The following is a 16,083-nucleotide window of genomic DNA, read 5'->3' on the forward strand; positions in this document are numbered from 1 at the left end:
GAAAGGTAATCCCATACGAAGCATCATCTGAGCTGTTCTTTGAAGGAAGCAAAGGATTGCATGATGGTAAGGCCAGCAGGAAGTGTATTCCAGACTTAGAGAAAGCACTTGTGCAAGAGAGTGGAGGTGAGAGATGAAATACTTCACATGAGAGGACAGCTAGAATGCCAGTTTAATTCAAATGGAGAGCCATGTGGAGAAAAATAGTGGCAAAGTATATGGAAACCAGATTGTAGAGGGCTTTAAGTGTCAGACTGAGGTACTTACTCTTGCTTTTTTAAGATAAAATATATGTCACTGAAGAGTTTTGCATAAGGGGTGATATGGTCATATCTGTAATTCAGTAATACTGATTTGCTAGTTGTGTGGAAGACAGATGGGTGAGATGAGAGAACCAGGCAAGGAGATCAATTATAAGGCTCTTGCAACAACTTTCCAAAGGAAAAGTGAAGATCAGTTGCATTTTATAGAATCAAGATACGAGTAGAAAGATGTTACGGAGTTAGCGGCCAGTTAGGAAATTCCCTTCATCACAATAGCAAGTTTTACTTTTCTCTCAGTTCTTCCCAGCTAGTTTCCTCTCTAAAGAACCCAACTTTCCTGCCTTAATGTTTCCTAATTTAATCCATTTTGAAGACTGATCTAATATTCTTATGAAGTGCCAAATCACAGAGATCACGGATGCTAATGTCTGTAAATGAGAAGCTGAATTGTAATGATCAGAATTCCAAATAGCACATAATGACTAATTCACATTCAGATCTAAGTCAGATAGAGGCCCACAGATTCTGCAGAAACAATATGATCTAAATTGTGGCTTAAATGAAAACTGAGCAGAATTCTTTAAAAATATACATATAGTAGAAAATCTAAGTAACCCTCTCTCCAGCCTGCAGTGGTCATGATTCTACTAATATATATGCATCACATTCCTTATTCATTTTGATTATATTCACCTCTTATTTATGTGAGCCTATAATATAGGACTTCAAACAATGAGGTCTACTGTCCTATTAATTTTTCCCCTCTTCACCTGAAGCACTAATGCAATGGTAAATGATTAAGAAAGCTTCCAAAACAATGTACAGGTCCATTTGGCTGGAGGTAAAATAAACCAGAGAAGGAGAAATGAGGTTCATCATCGATGCTGGTTACATTACCAAATTTATGTTCTGTGACACTCAGAGTAAAGTTGTGTGAAATAATGTTTCATCTAAAAAGTAAATACAAATCTAGGACGGTCAGAGAGTCCTGAATAAGACTCATTATGATGTATGTTTTATTCTGCTCCTGGAGGTAGAAGACCACAAGCTCAATAAAATGCTTTGACACTGTCCTTCTGTAAAGCCAGCTACTTATTTTGACATTCTAAACCTGCTGTTATATTCCCTGCATGCGTTCCTTTCTCAACACTACCCTCAGCTACCACCCTCCTCTTCTCTCAGGCCTGCATCTTGTCTTTTCTGAGTAGCTTAGAAAACTTTCACTCTGAAGGACTTTCTGGCTCCTGCCTGAGCCCATCACAACATGCTGAGGAGCTCAGATTCACTCTGTCAGGCTTGATCACCTCCTCAGCAATAAATGACTATTCAACTGACTGATTCTAGCCTCCTTTCAACTGTTCTCTTAGGAAATGAGTCATTTGCACTAATGGCTGTGTTTCTGTACCCCAACCAGTCACTATTCCTAATTGAAAAATGTCTATCTACTCTGTTATACAGTGTAATTGTCAAATGTAGTTTCCTCCTTTGAATACAGGTAATACACTCAGAGTAATGCATCTTACATGTAAAGCAAACTTTCTGATATCTCAGTAACCAGTTTACGCCCAACAATGGGTTACTCAAATATTGAACCTTATTTCAAAGTGCCTTGTAAAACCCAAATAAATAATGTCGAACCATCTAGTCTGCTCTTTAATGCACTTGCATTTTTCCTCAATTTCTCCATTTGATACTGTTTCCAAAAGGGAACCACGTTTCTACTTGCCTTTCATAAAAGTAGCCAATCTTTTATCATCCTATGTTATTTTCTGTGCACTCACTGCTTTCTAACTTTTCATCACTAAGCTTCAATAGGTTTTTTTAAAGCATTCCTTCAGACATCATCTTAGGATACCATCTTCCCTTTGATAGAGTAGTATTCTCCATCCTAAAAGTGTGAAGCAACCAAAGCTACAGTGTCTTTTGAGCTAAGAAGAACGGTATTTTGTGAAATAATCACATTTTCTCATTTAATATTTTTTGTTAACACACCACATCTCCCACCTGTACTTTGGCCTTGTCCCTTCTAGAGAGTAGCTAACACCTTTACAATGTGATAATTCACAAGTCATTTTCCAAAGGCTTCATAAAAGGTTTGTCATTATTTATGACCTGTTTTTGTATTTGCCTATGTCTATTATCTCACTTTTATTCAAGCTGAACAATTTCATTAGCTCTTTAGTTCTTATTCCTCCAGTCTTCCAAATATGGTTCATCTGGAGCTGTCTCCAATCCAAAGTTTTACTTAATGAATCAACCCTCATTGACTTCTTCCTGGGTGAATACATCCATCAAACACATGACATCATACTGACCTCAAGCATTTGCTTAGTCAACCTTTTGTGCTCAGTTGGTTTAGCTGCTTTATAAGCTCTGTATTTGGAAAACTCAAGGCATTGCTTTAAAACATTTCCAAGACCCTAATAAATGTTTTATTCATCCCCATCCCCCCCCCCCGGCCAGGATCTATCCATTTTGTAATTATCAAAGTTTTTTTTAACTATTTCTCTAAGCAGCACCTTCAAAGAACTCTCTATGACAGCTTGACTCATCTATAAAAACTAAATGGAAAAACAAAAAAACTTGGGGAAGGACTAGGAAAGGAGATGAGAAAAGCTGTAAAATAATGACATATCTGTTATTCTTCAGAGATACATCAGACTGAAATGCTAAGGAGAAAGGACATTAAAAATCCTCCTATGCTCCAGTAGGAGAAACATTATCCGACAAGTAAGAACCAGGGGCTGTTCTTGGGGAAGACTGTAAGACCCTTGCCCACCTCAGTTTGGTACATCAGAAATGAGTTGACCACCTCTTTCTCAGGAAAAAGAAAATGAAATCAAAACAGAGTCTTTCTTCTCTCCCTGTTATGTGAGATTGTCCACTAGGGACTGACAAGCCTAAACTGGCCACCGCCACCTTCATCAACACAAGCACGCTAGTGGGGATGGGATGGCTGGGAGAGGGTGGAGAGGTTAGTTCTTACCTTATTGGAGTACGGGGGCTTGCTTAAGTTGATTCCATCTCGGACGAGTTTATCCCTGATCATGATTTTCAGTTTGAGTTTAGGATAAGTCACCAGTTCCTTGCTGCGGGACCCGGCTTTCTGGTTCCTGGAGACCCCCCTGGGTCCTTGAGTCTGGCCAGGCTGAGACTCCCTCCACGCCTGACCCTCATACTGCTCCACCAGGTGGCTGGTGTAGATTTCTGGGGAAGGGGAACCAGGCTGCTGCTGGGGCTGCAGCTGCTGCGGCTCCAGGGTGAAGTAGAGGCCGGCGGCATTGGCGTCTTGCTCCCGTAGCCTCCTTACCGCGTCGTGGATCCGGCGCCGGTGCTGGGGCGCCAAGACCCCGATGGCGTCCAGGTCAGGGTCCCCGATCTGTTTGCACACTTCCAGGTCATCGTAGCCATTATCAACGAAGGACTCCGCGTACTGGGGGAGTTGAAGGGCTTTCAGCCATTCGTAAACTATGTTGGTGCACATAGTACTCACTACTTTTACAACACACACCCAAGGGAGTGGGGGGGGGGTGGAGAATAACCTACAAACCCAATGATAACAATGCTACTAACTTTTAATCCTTTTCTTTCCAAGGAGGAAAGGGGGCTGAGGGAGGACGAGGTAAAAATCAACAATCTGCGAAGCTGAAGACGGAATAGCACAGAGGTGGGATCGGGAAAATAGCAGATACCTTAAAAAAAAAACAGGAAGAAAAATGTAAAAACAAGAAAATTAAATCCCTTGCAAACGGTAGCCGCAGTTCACAGACAGCGATCTATTGGTGTTGCAGCTCAGCCCCTCGGAGCAGGCGAGCTTCCGTCACTGGGTTGGGTGGCTGAGAAGGGGTTTAATCACGGCCCCTCTTTGGAACAAGCCCGGTTCGGGGGCTCTATTTGAACGACACGAGGTTAGGTTAGTCCTCCCTTTGCTTCAGTTTCTCTTCTGCTTGATTCAGTTCTGTTCGTCTCCTTTCCTCTGTGGCTTCATGCATCTCTATTTACTATTTGCTCCGTGTTTGCTTTTGAATACGTAGTACCATGTTGAGGAGGAGGAGGAGGAGGAGGATCCTTCAGCCAGACAGATGCACAGTCGCCCTGATGTGTCTCATCTACGTATGTTATACACCTCCTCCTCAGCACCCTCCCGTTCCCTGTCCCGTCGTTTCTCAACTGCTGGCTGGAGGGCGGGGTGAACTTCAGCGGCTGCCTTGTTACACCCCCCCACCGCCCCCAACAGGGCTTCTCTTGCATACAGAAGCTCCCAGGTCCGCTTCTTCCAGTTCCTCCCCCTAAACAGGACTTTGCTCACATACAGAAGCACCCACGTCTTCTTTCTGTTCCTCCCACTTTGCCTTTATCAACAACGATGATAGTGCGAATCTTCAGACCAGGGTCCACAGACAGGGCGAGGCTGGTTATCCTAGTTTCCCTTCTCCCCTCCTTTTCCTCTCCAAGTTGTACCTTTCTTCTGTCCTGGGCAGCGCGGCCCAGTCGAGGTGCCAAGCTCGCCCCTCACCCTTCAACTTAGCGAGCTGCGCATCTATTTCGTAGACTCCATGCTGCGCTCGGGTGGAGCTGCCTCCCGAGTTGGGTCTGGGGTTGGCATTAGCGTAACTCTGGGCAGCTGAGGAGGCCAAGGAGTAAAGGGGCGGGTAATCGAGGGCCTCAGCACACCCAAACCCCGCGGCGGGTCCGAGGCAGGGTTCAGCCGGTCGCGTGTCAGCTCACGGCTTCCATGTGCTAGGAGATAACTAGTTGGCACGGGCGGCTTCCAACGCTCTCCTGCCTCTTTCCTCATCCATCCCAGTTATTTCCAAAAGTTAGGGGGAAGGGAGAACTTTCTCTTTAATCGTCTTGCTCAGTTTCTCAAACCCCGACCTTTCTTCGGTTAACTACAGCCGTTGTCGGTCTTCACTGTGCCCTAGCTCTCCCGGAGGGGAAGGGCGCCCTCCCTCGAAGGCCAAAACTCCCAACCAGACTTGCCCAGGGAAGACTCTCTGCCGCCAGAATAGATCTGAACCCCGAAAAGTCCTCTGGACTTTCAGCTCCGGAACCAGAGGACTTGAATGTCAAGCACTGGCTTAACTGCCTGGAGAGACTAGTGAAGGAGAGCAGTTTGGGGGGAGGGGTTGTTGTTTTTTAAAACAAAAAGACCTGTCTCCCACCCTTTATCTCTATACCGGCTTCAAGAGCCTCAGTCCTAGGTTTGAGCCCGAGTCCAGTCCTCTTAAGTTCCAAGCATTCATTCACCCCGGCTGTGGAGAGAGAAAGACTCGGGGAAAGCGACACGTGGAGGTGATGCTGCCTCAACCTTCTACTAAACATAGGCTATACTGATAATTAGAATGCCCTTTTCGCAGGTGATTCCACGGTACACCTGAGCGACTTCTTGAACCTCTGGCCTTTTTCTCCCTAAGTCTCCCCTCCCCCGCCCGCGTAGTTGCTACTTTCTGTCTTGGGGATCTCCTGGCTCTTCTCTGCACCGAAAGATCGGAGTCTTTGGGTCGTTCATTCCCTCCAACACCCACTCCTCCTGAAAAGCCAGTTTAGTGGGCTTTCTCGCCCCTCGCCACAGGACTTGGAGAGGCTGGTTGCGGGAGCGCCCAGCTAGCTCTAGCCTTAAGCCACAGGAGGCATGGTCTTTTGGACCCCACTGTCGGGGTCACCCGGCTAGGTTCGTTTAGAGGTTACCGGCCTGCGGACGGGCTGACTGACTCGCTTGCTTGCTTGCTCAGGAAGCTGAAGGAGGCGCCTGAGCGTCTCTACCTGCTGAAAACCGGACTTGCAGTGCCCCCACGCGACCACTGGCTGCAAAGCTTAGGATTTAGAACCAGGAGCTGCCTCTCTGGGGTGCTCTAGTCGCAACCTCCTCTTTAAAAACAAACAAAAAAGAAACAAACAAGTGATGATAGTGAGGCTAAGACAACTTGGCTAGAGAAAGAGTATATAGATTATACGGATATTTTTTTCTGAATGACGAGACTGCTGTCTATTGAGACTCCTTTTAAATGCAGCTGTTCTTTTCTATCAATTTTACCTTTTTTTAAGGAAAAAAAAATTTTTTTGCTCAAGACTGAATTTTGCCTCTTCTAGACAGAGGCCTCTGCTTTTATCAACATTTTCAAAAAAAAAGAACTATTTACTGTGCCCCTATGTATTAGGCCCTGAGGATGTAAATGTTTTTTAAAATGTAAATAGTCCCACCCTGAAAGACTTTGATTCTGCTGGAATCTCGCGGCCTTGGTGTGTGTATGGATTGGGGGAGAGTCTACTAAAGATTTATAATTATTCCTGGAATCTCGGTCACCACTGATGCGGGATGGCTATGCCAGAAGAGTAGATGCTCTGGCTGGTCCTGGCCAGAGCAATAATTGGAGAGGCATAAAGTGAGGTATTGCAGCCTGTTTTCTAAGAACTGGCCTGATTGAGATGGGAGAGGATTGTTACCATGTTGGCCACAGGGTGAAGGGTTTTTCAGTTTTTTCATCATCTGCCGATTAATAGAGGGATTGTATCTGTATCTGTGGAGGAAGTACCTCCACCAAGAAAATGATAGGCCCTTTAGGGGGCCTAGTTAGATATAGTATTTAGGTAATACTATCACAGAATTTGAATTGTTTAATTCATGAACAAGAGAAATACCACAACTTACCTGGCAAGTGATTGCTCAGCCTCTGTTTGAAAACCTCCAAGGGTGGAAAACCCACCACCTCTTGAAGCAGTCCATTCCTTTTTGGAAGGCTCTAGATGTTAGGAAGTGTGTCCTGGCATGAAGCCTAAATGTGTCTTTTAAGGACCCATATATTCAAAAATGCTTATAGCAGCAATTTTTGTGATGGCAAAGAACTGGAAATTGAGGGGATGCCCATCAATTGGGGAATGGCTAAACAAGCGGTGGCATATGAATGTAATGAAATACTTTTGTGCTATAAGAAATGATGAGCAGGTGGACTTTAGAAAAACCTGGAAAGACTTACATGAACTGATACTGAGTGAAGTGAGCAGAACCAGAACATTGTACACAGTAACAGCAACACTGTGCTATGACTGACTTTGATAGACTTAGCTGTCCTCAGCAATGCAAGGATCTAGGACAACTCCAAAAGACTAATGATGGAAAATGCTATCCACATCCAGAAAAAGAATTATGGAATCTGAATGCAGATCAAAACATAATATTTGCTCTTTCCCTTTTTTTGTTTTGTTTCTTCTTTCTCATGGTTCCTCCCATTGGTTCTGATTCATCTTTACAACATGACTAATGTGAAAATACGTTTAATATGAATGTATATGTAGAGCCTATATCAGATTGTATGCTGTCTTGGGAGGGGGGAGGGAAGGAGAGGGAGAAAATTTAGAATTCAAACTCTTATGGAAATGAATGCTGAAAACAAAATAATAATTATTTTTTTTAAAAAAGATAAAAAACTAAAATAAATGTGCCTTTTGCAATTCCATCAATTGTTCTGCCTTCTGGAACTCAAAAGAACAAGCCTTAATTTTCGTCTTCATGACAACCCTTCAAATACTAGAAGACAGCTCTCGTGTCTTTTCCTTCTGTCCTCCTTCCATTCTTCTGCAAGCTAAACATTCTGGTTCCCTTAGCTAATCCTCATGACATGAATTCAAGACCCTTCACCATCATGATTGCCCTCTTCTGGACATTGTCTAGTTTATTAGTGCCCCCTTTAAGCCATGGCACTCAGAACTGAATACAATACTCCAGATGAGGTCTGATATGGGCAGAGTACAATGGGACTCTCACCTCTCATTTCCGAAAAGTTGGACCTCTTAATATAGCCCTAGGTTTCATTAATTGACTGACTCATTCTGAGCTTGCAATCCACTAAAATCCCTACATCTTTTTCCACAACTGCTGTCTAACCATACCTCCCTCATTTTGAACGTCTAAAGTTGATTTTTTTGGTATATTTTTGTTTTGTTGAAAAAGGTGGTTTTTTTAAACCTAGAATGCTCCCAAGAATTTTGAGGATAGATAAGAAACAAGCTCCATTTTGTGCATTGAAGAATAAAAGAACTTTTCTCAGATTAGTGGTGTCAGAATGCCTTATTCAATGAGCAACAGCTCTCTCCTTACTGGAGAAATGTAACTTCCTATATAAGCCAGATCTACAAAGCATCGAGACATTGTATGGTCATGAGGATTTGTTGTGTGAGTGATTTATAACTATGCTGGGAATTGTACACATTTTCTCACTTGCTTAGCTTGCAGAAAAAAAAATAAAATGAGGTGGTGGAAGTAATAATATCTCTAGTATTGTGCAATTATGTATTTCAGCCCATTTCACTGTGCTCTTTTAATTTCTATCAGATAAAAAAATCATCAAATTATTTTCCATCTCAAAGGATATTTCTATATAAAACTTGATTTAAATCATTCTACAACTACTAACAGAGGAAGCAATATGCTAGCATCACAAATTCTAGAAGTCATTGAGTCCAAATCCATTTTTACGTATGGGAAAAATGATGTCCAGTGACATTTATATGACTTGTGCAAGGTCAAGCAGGGAGTAATTGGTAGAACCAAGACTGGACCCAGGTCTCTGTCTCCAGATCCAGCAGGCATTCCACTATATGTTCTCTTCTGAGCTAGAATGCAACCCCCTCAAAATCAAGAGCCACTTACTGTTTAAATTATGTTGACATATAGCTTATATGCACCATTTACCTAAAGATGTGGTTAAACAAATGAAATATTACACATAAAATCTTTAATGAAAATTAAGTTTGATATTAACTCTGCCCAAATTACAAAGAAAAATGGAGCTTCCATTTAACTTAACCTTCCATTATACATAGTTATTGTCTAGGCATAGAAAAGATGCTGTAATCCTCTAACATCAAGGTTAAAAATAATATATGATAGTAACAGTATTGTACCAATGAAGTTACAGGTCTAGGTTTTTAACAAGTAACATATTTTTTAAAACTCTCTTTTCTAGGAGTTATACACATTTCATTTTGTCTCATTAAACCTTAAGATAGTCAGCAAGTATTTTTATGTTCATTTTATAATTAGGGAAACTAGACTGGGAGAATAAATGACTTGCCCAAGGTCATACAGTAAATCAGTGATACAGACAGGAAATAGATGCATGATTTCCATGCCCCATTCAACAGACAGCACTACTTTTTCCTAATTTATGAGCAGAGATACAATCTAATTAGGAAATAAAGGCATTCTGATATATAATCCCTTGGAAGGGAAATTGTTTATAAATTAATCATTTGTTAATCAGTAATAAATAAAACTCAGTCACTGTGGTCCCTTAAAGGAAACCTGTTCATTCTGGATTTGACTAATAAGTGGTCTATGTTGTTGTTTCCTCTACCCTCTACCCCTGCCTTGCACATTGCCCCCCTAATCCTTTTGCTGATTCCAAAGGGCTTTCTGCCTCTTTCCTTTTTGTAAAGAAATGCCTACTGGGTGAGCTTAGAACCCCATTGATTTATTCAAAAGTGTACAAGTTCAGCAAACTAACATGTATACATTAATTGGACAAAGTACAGATATATACGTAAAGTCTAAACCCTAACTGACAACACAATTAAATGACCAATATTCACACTTAAGATCATAGGATATACAATTAGAAGGAACTCATTCAGTCTAACCAACCCCTCATCTTATAGTTGAAAACCAGGGAGATTGGGGCAGCTAGGTGGCGCAGTGAGTAGAGCACTGACCCTGGAGTCAGGAGGACCTGAGTTCAAATTTGGCCTCAGATACTTGACACACTTACTAGCTGTGTGACCTTGGGCAAGTCACTTGCCCTGCCTTCCCCCCTAGAAAGGAAGGAAGGAAAGAAGGAAGGAAGGAAGAAAGAAAACCATAGAGCTTAAATGAGCTCTCCTGATTACACACCAGAGATTAGAACTCAGAGCTGAGATTAGAACTTGAGTCTTCTGATTCCCAGTATCCTTCCATTATAGCATGGTACATCATTTAGGTTCGATTAAAGCTGATCTCTCACACAGTACCAGTTTGGTAATTTCTCATTTCTCATACCGTTTGCCCTGCCTGATACATTTGACCCTATCAGCCACCCTTTCTTCCTGGATACTGTCTCATCTGCATTTTTTAAAACACTACTCACTCTTGGTCCTTCTTTGAACTACCTAACAACTCCTGGCTAGATTATCAACCATATCCTACTCCCTAAGTGAGGGTATTAACAATGGCTCTATCCTAGGTCCTCTTTTTTCTACAATATCTTTCTTGGTGACTTCATTAGCTCATGTAGATTTAATTATCATCTCTATGCAAATGACTCCAAGATCTATATTGAGGCCCAGTCTTGCACTGAGCTTCAGTTCCACATAAGCAATTACCTACTAGACATTTCAAACTGCATGCAGGTCCTAGAGACATGTCAAACTCAACATGTTGAAGAAGAAGGAGGAGGAGGAGGAGGAGGAGGAGAAGAAGAAGGAGGAGGAGGAGGAGGAGGAAATGATGATGATGATGATGGTGATGATGGTGATGATGGTGATGAATAACAACACAACAACATCAAATCTTGCCATTTATACCACCATATCTCTCATATCCGACTCCTCTCAATTCATAGTCACCAATTTAATTCAGGCGCTCATTACCTCTCACCTAGATTTTTATAACAGTCCCATAATTGATCTCCCTGCCTCAAGTGCCTCACTGCTCCAATTTATCCTTCATTAGTTTGTCAAAAGTGATTTTCCTTAAGCACAGATCTGACCACATCGTTCCTCCCTTTAGTAAACTCCAATGGCTCCCTATTGGCACTAGGATAAAATATAAATGCCCTGGTTTAACATTTAAAATCTTTCACAGCCTGACCTCAGTGTATCTTACTAAGCTCATTGAACATTTTTTCCCCTCGTGCTCTCTGATATAGCCAAACTGGCTTTCTCTGTGTTCCTTACATATAACTAGTACTCCATTTCTCCTATCCATGACTTTGCACAATGAAATCATTTTTAGATGTGGTTTGAAAAATATATTCTGTGATATTAAATATTTTTATTGTATCTCAGAGTTATATTTTTCCAAAGAAATAAACATCTCTGAAATCATAAGAAACATAAATGGGAACATAGAAATTTGAGATACAAGTTACTTTATGGGCAAAGTTTTGTGACTCCACTAGTGTATTTGTAATTAGGTCTACATTCTTGTTGTCACTCAATGAAAGTAATTAATAATCATCACATTCATATTTTATGTTCTACATTGTAAATAATAGCATTTCTATTTTGCTGCAGTGTTCAGAATCTCCAGCAAATGAGTTGAATATAAAATAGATAGTAATTTTAGATTGAATTTTTTCCCCATGCCATATAAATAGTTTATGCTATGTAGTTTTATTTAAAAATAAATTTTCAGAAGTTAAAACTTTCTCTGTAGTACCTTTGAATATTCACTCTATATGTTCCCTAGCACTGTAGACATGAAGATTTGTAATATAGTCCTCAAAATACAAATGATATCGATGTAGCATCTCTATATATGTTACTTCTTTTCGAGCTAAAAACTACAAGAACTTTTGGTGGCTTAGTGATTAACAAACAGACTTGAGTGCCTTAACAAGCAATCTAGTCAGGTCTGGCTTTGAATGAGACACTAAGTTGGCATCTTAATTGGAACAGGGATGCTGGCATCCACTAAGAGGCCTGAGCTATATACATTATACATATATGTGAAAACATTCATGAAAGGAGAAGAGAGCAAGGGCAGCAGGAAGTAGCAGTAGGATTCTATTAGATTATTTCATGTGCCTATTCTTTCCCCTTTTTAAAGAAGGAAGATTAGTGCAAAAGAGGTTATGTTCAAAAGTCCATGACCTAGACCAAATACTGAAATATAAAGGTCTCTTACTTAGATTAAAAGGAAACCTCTTGAAAAAGCTTATCCAATCACCTCTGTTATCTCAAACAGTAGTTCAAGTATCAAAAAGTACTCTTAAATATGAAAAAGAAAAGATAGAGGGGACCCTTTGAAAATTAGGAGTCTCTAAAAGAGGAGGATCTTGATCTGGGGTCCACAGGGGTCTCACAGGGCCCATGGACAGATTTCAGGGGATCTGTAAACTAACCCCTTCTCACTCCAATTTACAGATAAAGTACTGAGACTCAAGGAAGTTAAACATCTTCACCAAAGACATACAGGAGACAGAGCTGGAATTTAAAATCAGGTCCTCTTACATCAAAAACCAGCATTTTTTCCATTCTACCTCATCTCCTCAGCTCTTAATTCCTCTCCCTTTCTCTCCCCACACCTCAAAAAGAAACCCAAAACACCTTTGTATCTATTTTGCATTTTCTTGTATGTGGTCTCCAGTAACTAGACTATATACTCCTTAAGGGCAGGGACTGTTTCACTTTGTGTATCCCTCTTCATTTCACAGAGTACCTTGGACACCTTAATAAATGCTTATTGATTGAATGATTGACACCACATTCCCTCTTCAAAAGGAATCCTATAAGCAAGAGTTAACCAATGAATCACCTGTGTGCTTCACTATTATCTATGAAACATCATAAAATCTAGAAGAATGCCCCAAACACATTGACTGGATTCTATGGTCAGGTTTTATGGGAAGACCCAGACAACAGTCTCATAAGATGAGAAAATGTGGAAGGATTCTGCTCTGAACCATGGATGAAATATTCACATCAGTGAGATCTTGGATCCATTAAAGTATCCAAGTTAGGCTATCAGGAATCACCGAAGGATTTTTGAATAGGAGTATAATATAATCAGAAATGTTCATATAGATCAGTTTTGGCAGCTGCAAGTAGACTGAGAAGGAGAGAGATTAGATTCAAGGAGACCAAGGAAGGCACAATTAGAGTAATCCAAAACAGAAGTGCTTGTAATTAAGTTAGGAACCAAAACAAGAGATGCTGTGGAAGTAGAATCAATAGTTAGTCTTACTAACTAAACAATAAATTTCTTTCCTATGACCAGTTGATTATGACAAGTTAAAATGGTGGATTCTATTAGATTAAACTGTCTGTACTTCTTTGTCTGATTGCTGTCTCAGTGTCTCCCATTTCCTTCTGATTGACAGGTTTCCAGTTATCTCTTTGGAAGCCACCTCTGGCAAAGTCACTTGGTATCTGTTTAAAAGCTCTGTCAACTGTCATATCTCCTCACCTCCTTCTGTGAGCCTTCTTTCCATTTGGCTTAGATATGGTTTTGAAGCATGGGCTGCCTTGATGTCTTATCTCACTGGATATTATCAGATAAGTGAAAATGCCCAGAAACCCAAGTCCTTATCCCTTTTCCAAATGGGGAAAGTGCAACGTCTGTAAATGTGGCTGCTGACCTTTGAGCTCATTTTTTTTCCAAATGCAGAAAGTGCCCTCTGACATTCTTTATCCTGAGGTTACCACAAGAGCTCTGACAATGGCTTCCAGTTTGATTGATCTGTGTGACCTTTTCCCTGGAAGCTAATTGTAGAACATTCAGTCAATCAGTCAGTAAGCAGCTATTGAGCAGGGAGAAAGTTCAAGACATGGAGAGGGAGCAGCCAGTGAAAATGCCCAGTCAGCTGCTAGAGGGTCTTATACGAGGATCAGCAAGAAGACCAGTGACATTGAATCTCAGTATACATGGAGGAGAGTAAGATGCAAGAAAAATTGGAAAGGTAGACAAGTGCCAGGTTGTGAAGGGCTTCGAATGCCCAACAAAGGATTGTTTATTTTATTCTGGAGGTGATAGGGAGCCAATAGAGTTTATTGAATAAGGGAGTTGCATGTTCAGACCTACACTTTAGGAACACAGGAGCCTTGAATGGTTTTATTGCATTGATCACCTTGAAGAGAACACATGGTTAGGAGGGGTAATGGAATTATTCTTTGTTATAAATGGTCACAGATTCTGTATTCCTTTAATGAAGGGACAGGGATAAACTTGTGAATCTATGCTAGTAGTCTGGATGTTCTCAGCTTAGTGACATGGTGACATGTGTTAGGGTCAATTCTAGCCCTGGGTAACTACCCATTTAATATGGTAGATGAATAGACTGATATTTATTCAAGTCCTTTAGTATTTCATATATTGTACTGCTTATATCTATAAGACAGGCCAAGAGGCAATTGCCCAAAGCTAGAATAGTCTGTAACACATGCCACCAAAGTCCAAAGAGGAAGAACACCTCTGTAAATTGACCCAATTAATTGGTGCAAGCCATGTGCTGATTGAATTGATATGATCCTTTGCCACTATAGAGATGTCCAGGAAGCAGCCAGTGATAGCTAAAATACACAACTCACTTGTGCTCTCTGATATAGGATTGACCAAGGCAACATCTGGAGATCATTTTATTTGAGGTTTAACAATATCAGTAGAAATACTGGACTATGAAAAAGAATTCTATCATAATGAATATTGTCAATATCCAATGTTTTGGTGGGTTACAATAGTAACAATAACATGCTTAAGTATCATTTTAAAGTTTTCTGAAATCTTTCCTCATAAGAATCCTATGAGACAAGTATTGTAAGTATTACTACATTGATTTTACAAATGAGGAACAGAAGGCTTAAGTGACTGGTCCTTGGTCACAGGGCTTGACATGGATTGAGCTAGGATTAAAACCAATGCTTTGTACCCAGTAGGTGTTTAATAAATGTTTGTGAATTAAACTCACTTCAAGTTAAACACTTTATAAACAATAATAATATCTCATATTCATATAATATTTAAGATTTTAAAAGGACCTTCCTGATAACAATCCCATGAAACTGGTGATATAAGAGTTATTATTATGCTTATTTCACATATGAGAAAACAGGTTCAGAGGGGTTAAGAGACTTTCTTGAGAATGCAAAATTAGTAACAGATTAGGACTTGAATCATGGAATCTCCAAATTGGGAAGGAGCCTCAGAGGTCAATTAATGCAGACTATATCTCAACAAGAATGTCCTTTATAACATCAAGCAACTTATCATCCAGAAAGGGTGACTTTGATTAAAACCCTCTGGCAAGAAAGAATTCACTATCTCTTGAAGCAAATAATTCTATTTTTCAATAACTCTAATTGTTAAAGTTTCCCTAACATTGAGCTTAAATGTTACTCTTTGCCACTTCCACTTGATCCTCATAGTTCTGCCCATCTAGGGCTCAGCACAGTGCAGAGATCTCTTCCACATCTCAACTTTCCCCACTGAAGTTTCGATATATCACAGTGTGGCATTAGACATTAAGTGGGGATTGTTTGGGAGTTTGTGGAAGGCACAGACAACATAGGAAAAGTTTAGAAATTCAAAAATGCATTTTATATATATATATGTATATATATATATACATGTTGTATTGTATATCAACATATCTTATCATTTAATGCCATAATTATTCAGACTTCTCTGGTACAAAGGGAGAGCCAAAAATTTTAAGTAGATTTTCCAAATCATGGGGGTGCAGCATCCCTAACCCCCACAATATGGAAAGGATAACTGTAAATTTAATCATCCTATATCTCAGCCCTTCAAATACTTGAAGATATCTTGTTTCTCTCCCAAATATTTTCTTTTACCAAAAAAGCTTCCTTATACCAGTCTTCATTAAACTGTTCCCAAGGCCCTTCATCATTCTGTTTGTCTTAGGATATTTTCCTTTAAATAATCTCTTTCCCAAAATGTGAGGCTCAGAACTGAACCCTATTAGGCTAAAGGTTATAATTGAACTACTTTTTGACCGTATTATCACACTGTTGGTTCATATTTAGTTTTCAGTCAACTAAATCCCCTAAGTCTTTGTTTTTTCAGATGAACTGCTACCTAGCAATGTCTCCCCTATTTGTACTTGTG

The 16,083-nt window shown here is 40.3% G+C and overlaps 1 protein-coding gene across 1 annotated transcript in view; it reads right to left on the bottom strand.

Moving 5' to 3' along the window:
* Positions 1-3,747, bottom strand: part of SAMD5 (sterile alpha motif domain containing 5) — a 31,177-nt gene extending 27,430 nt beyond the window's left edge. The window contains exon 1 of the mRNA XM_036765880.1: positions 3,250-3,747. Within this exon, the coding sequence (XP_036621775.1) occupies positions 3,250-3,747 (498 nt within the window). The remainder of the gene's footprint in view (positions 1-3,249) is intronic.
* Positions 3,748-16,083: the final 12,336 nt, after the last annotated feature.

This window comes from Trichosurus vulpecula, chromosome 7, assembly GCF_011100635.1.
Source record: "Trichosurus vulpecula isolate mTriVul1 chromosome 7, mTriVul1.pri, whole genome shotgun sequence".
Taxonomy (NCBI): domain Eukaryota; kingdom Metazoa; phylum Chordata; class Mammalia; order Diprotodontia; family Phalangeridae; genus Trichosurus; species Trichosurus vulpecula.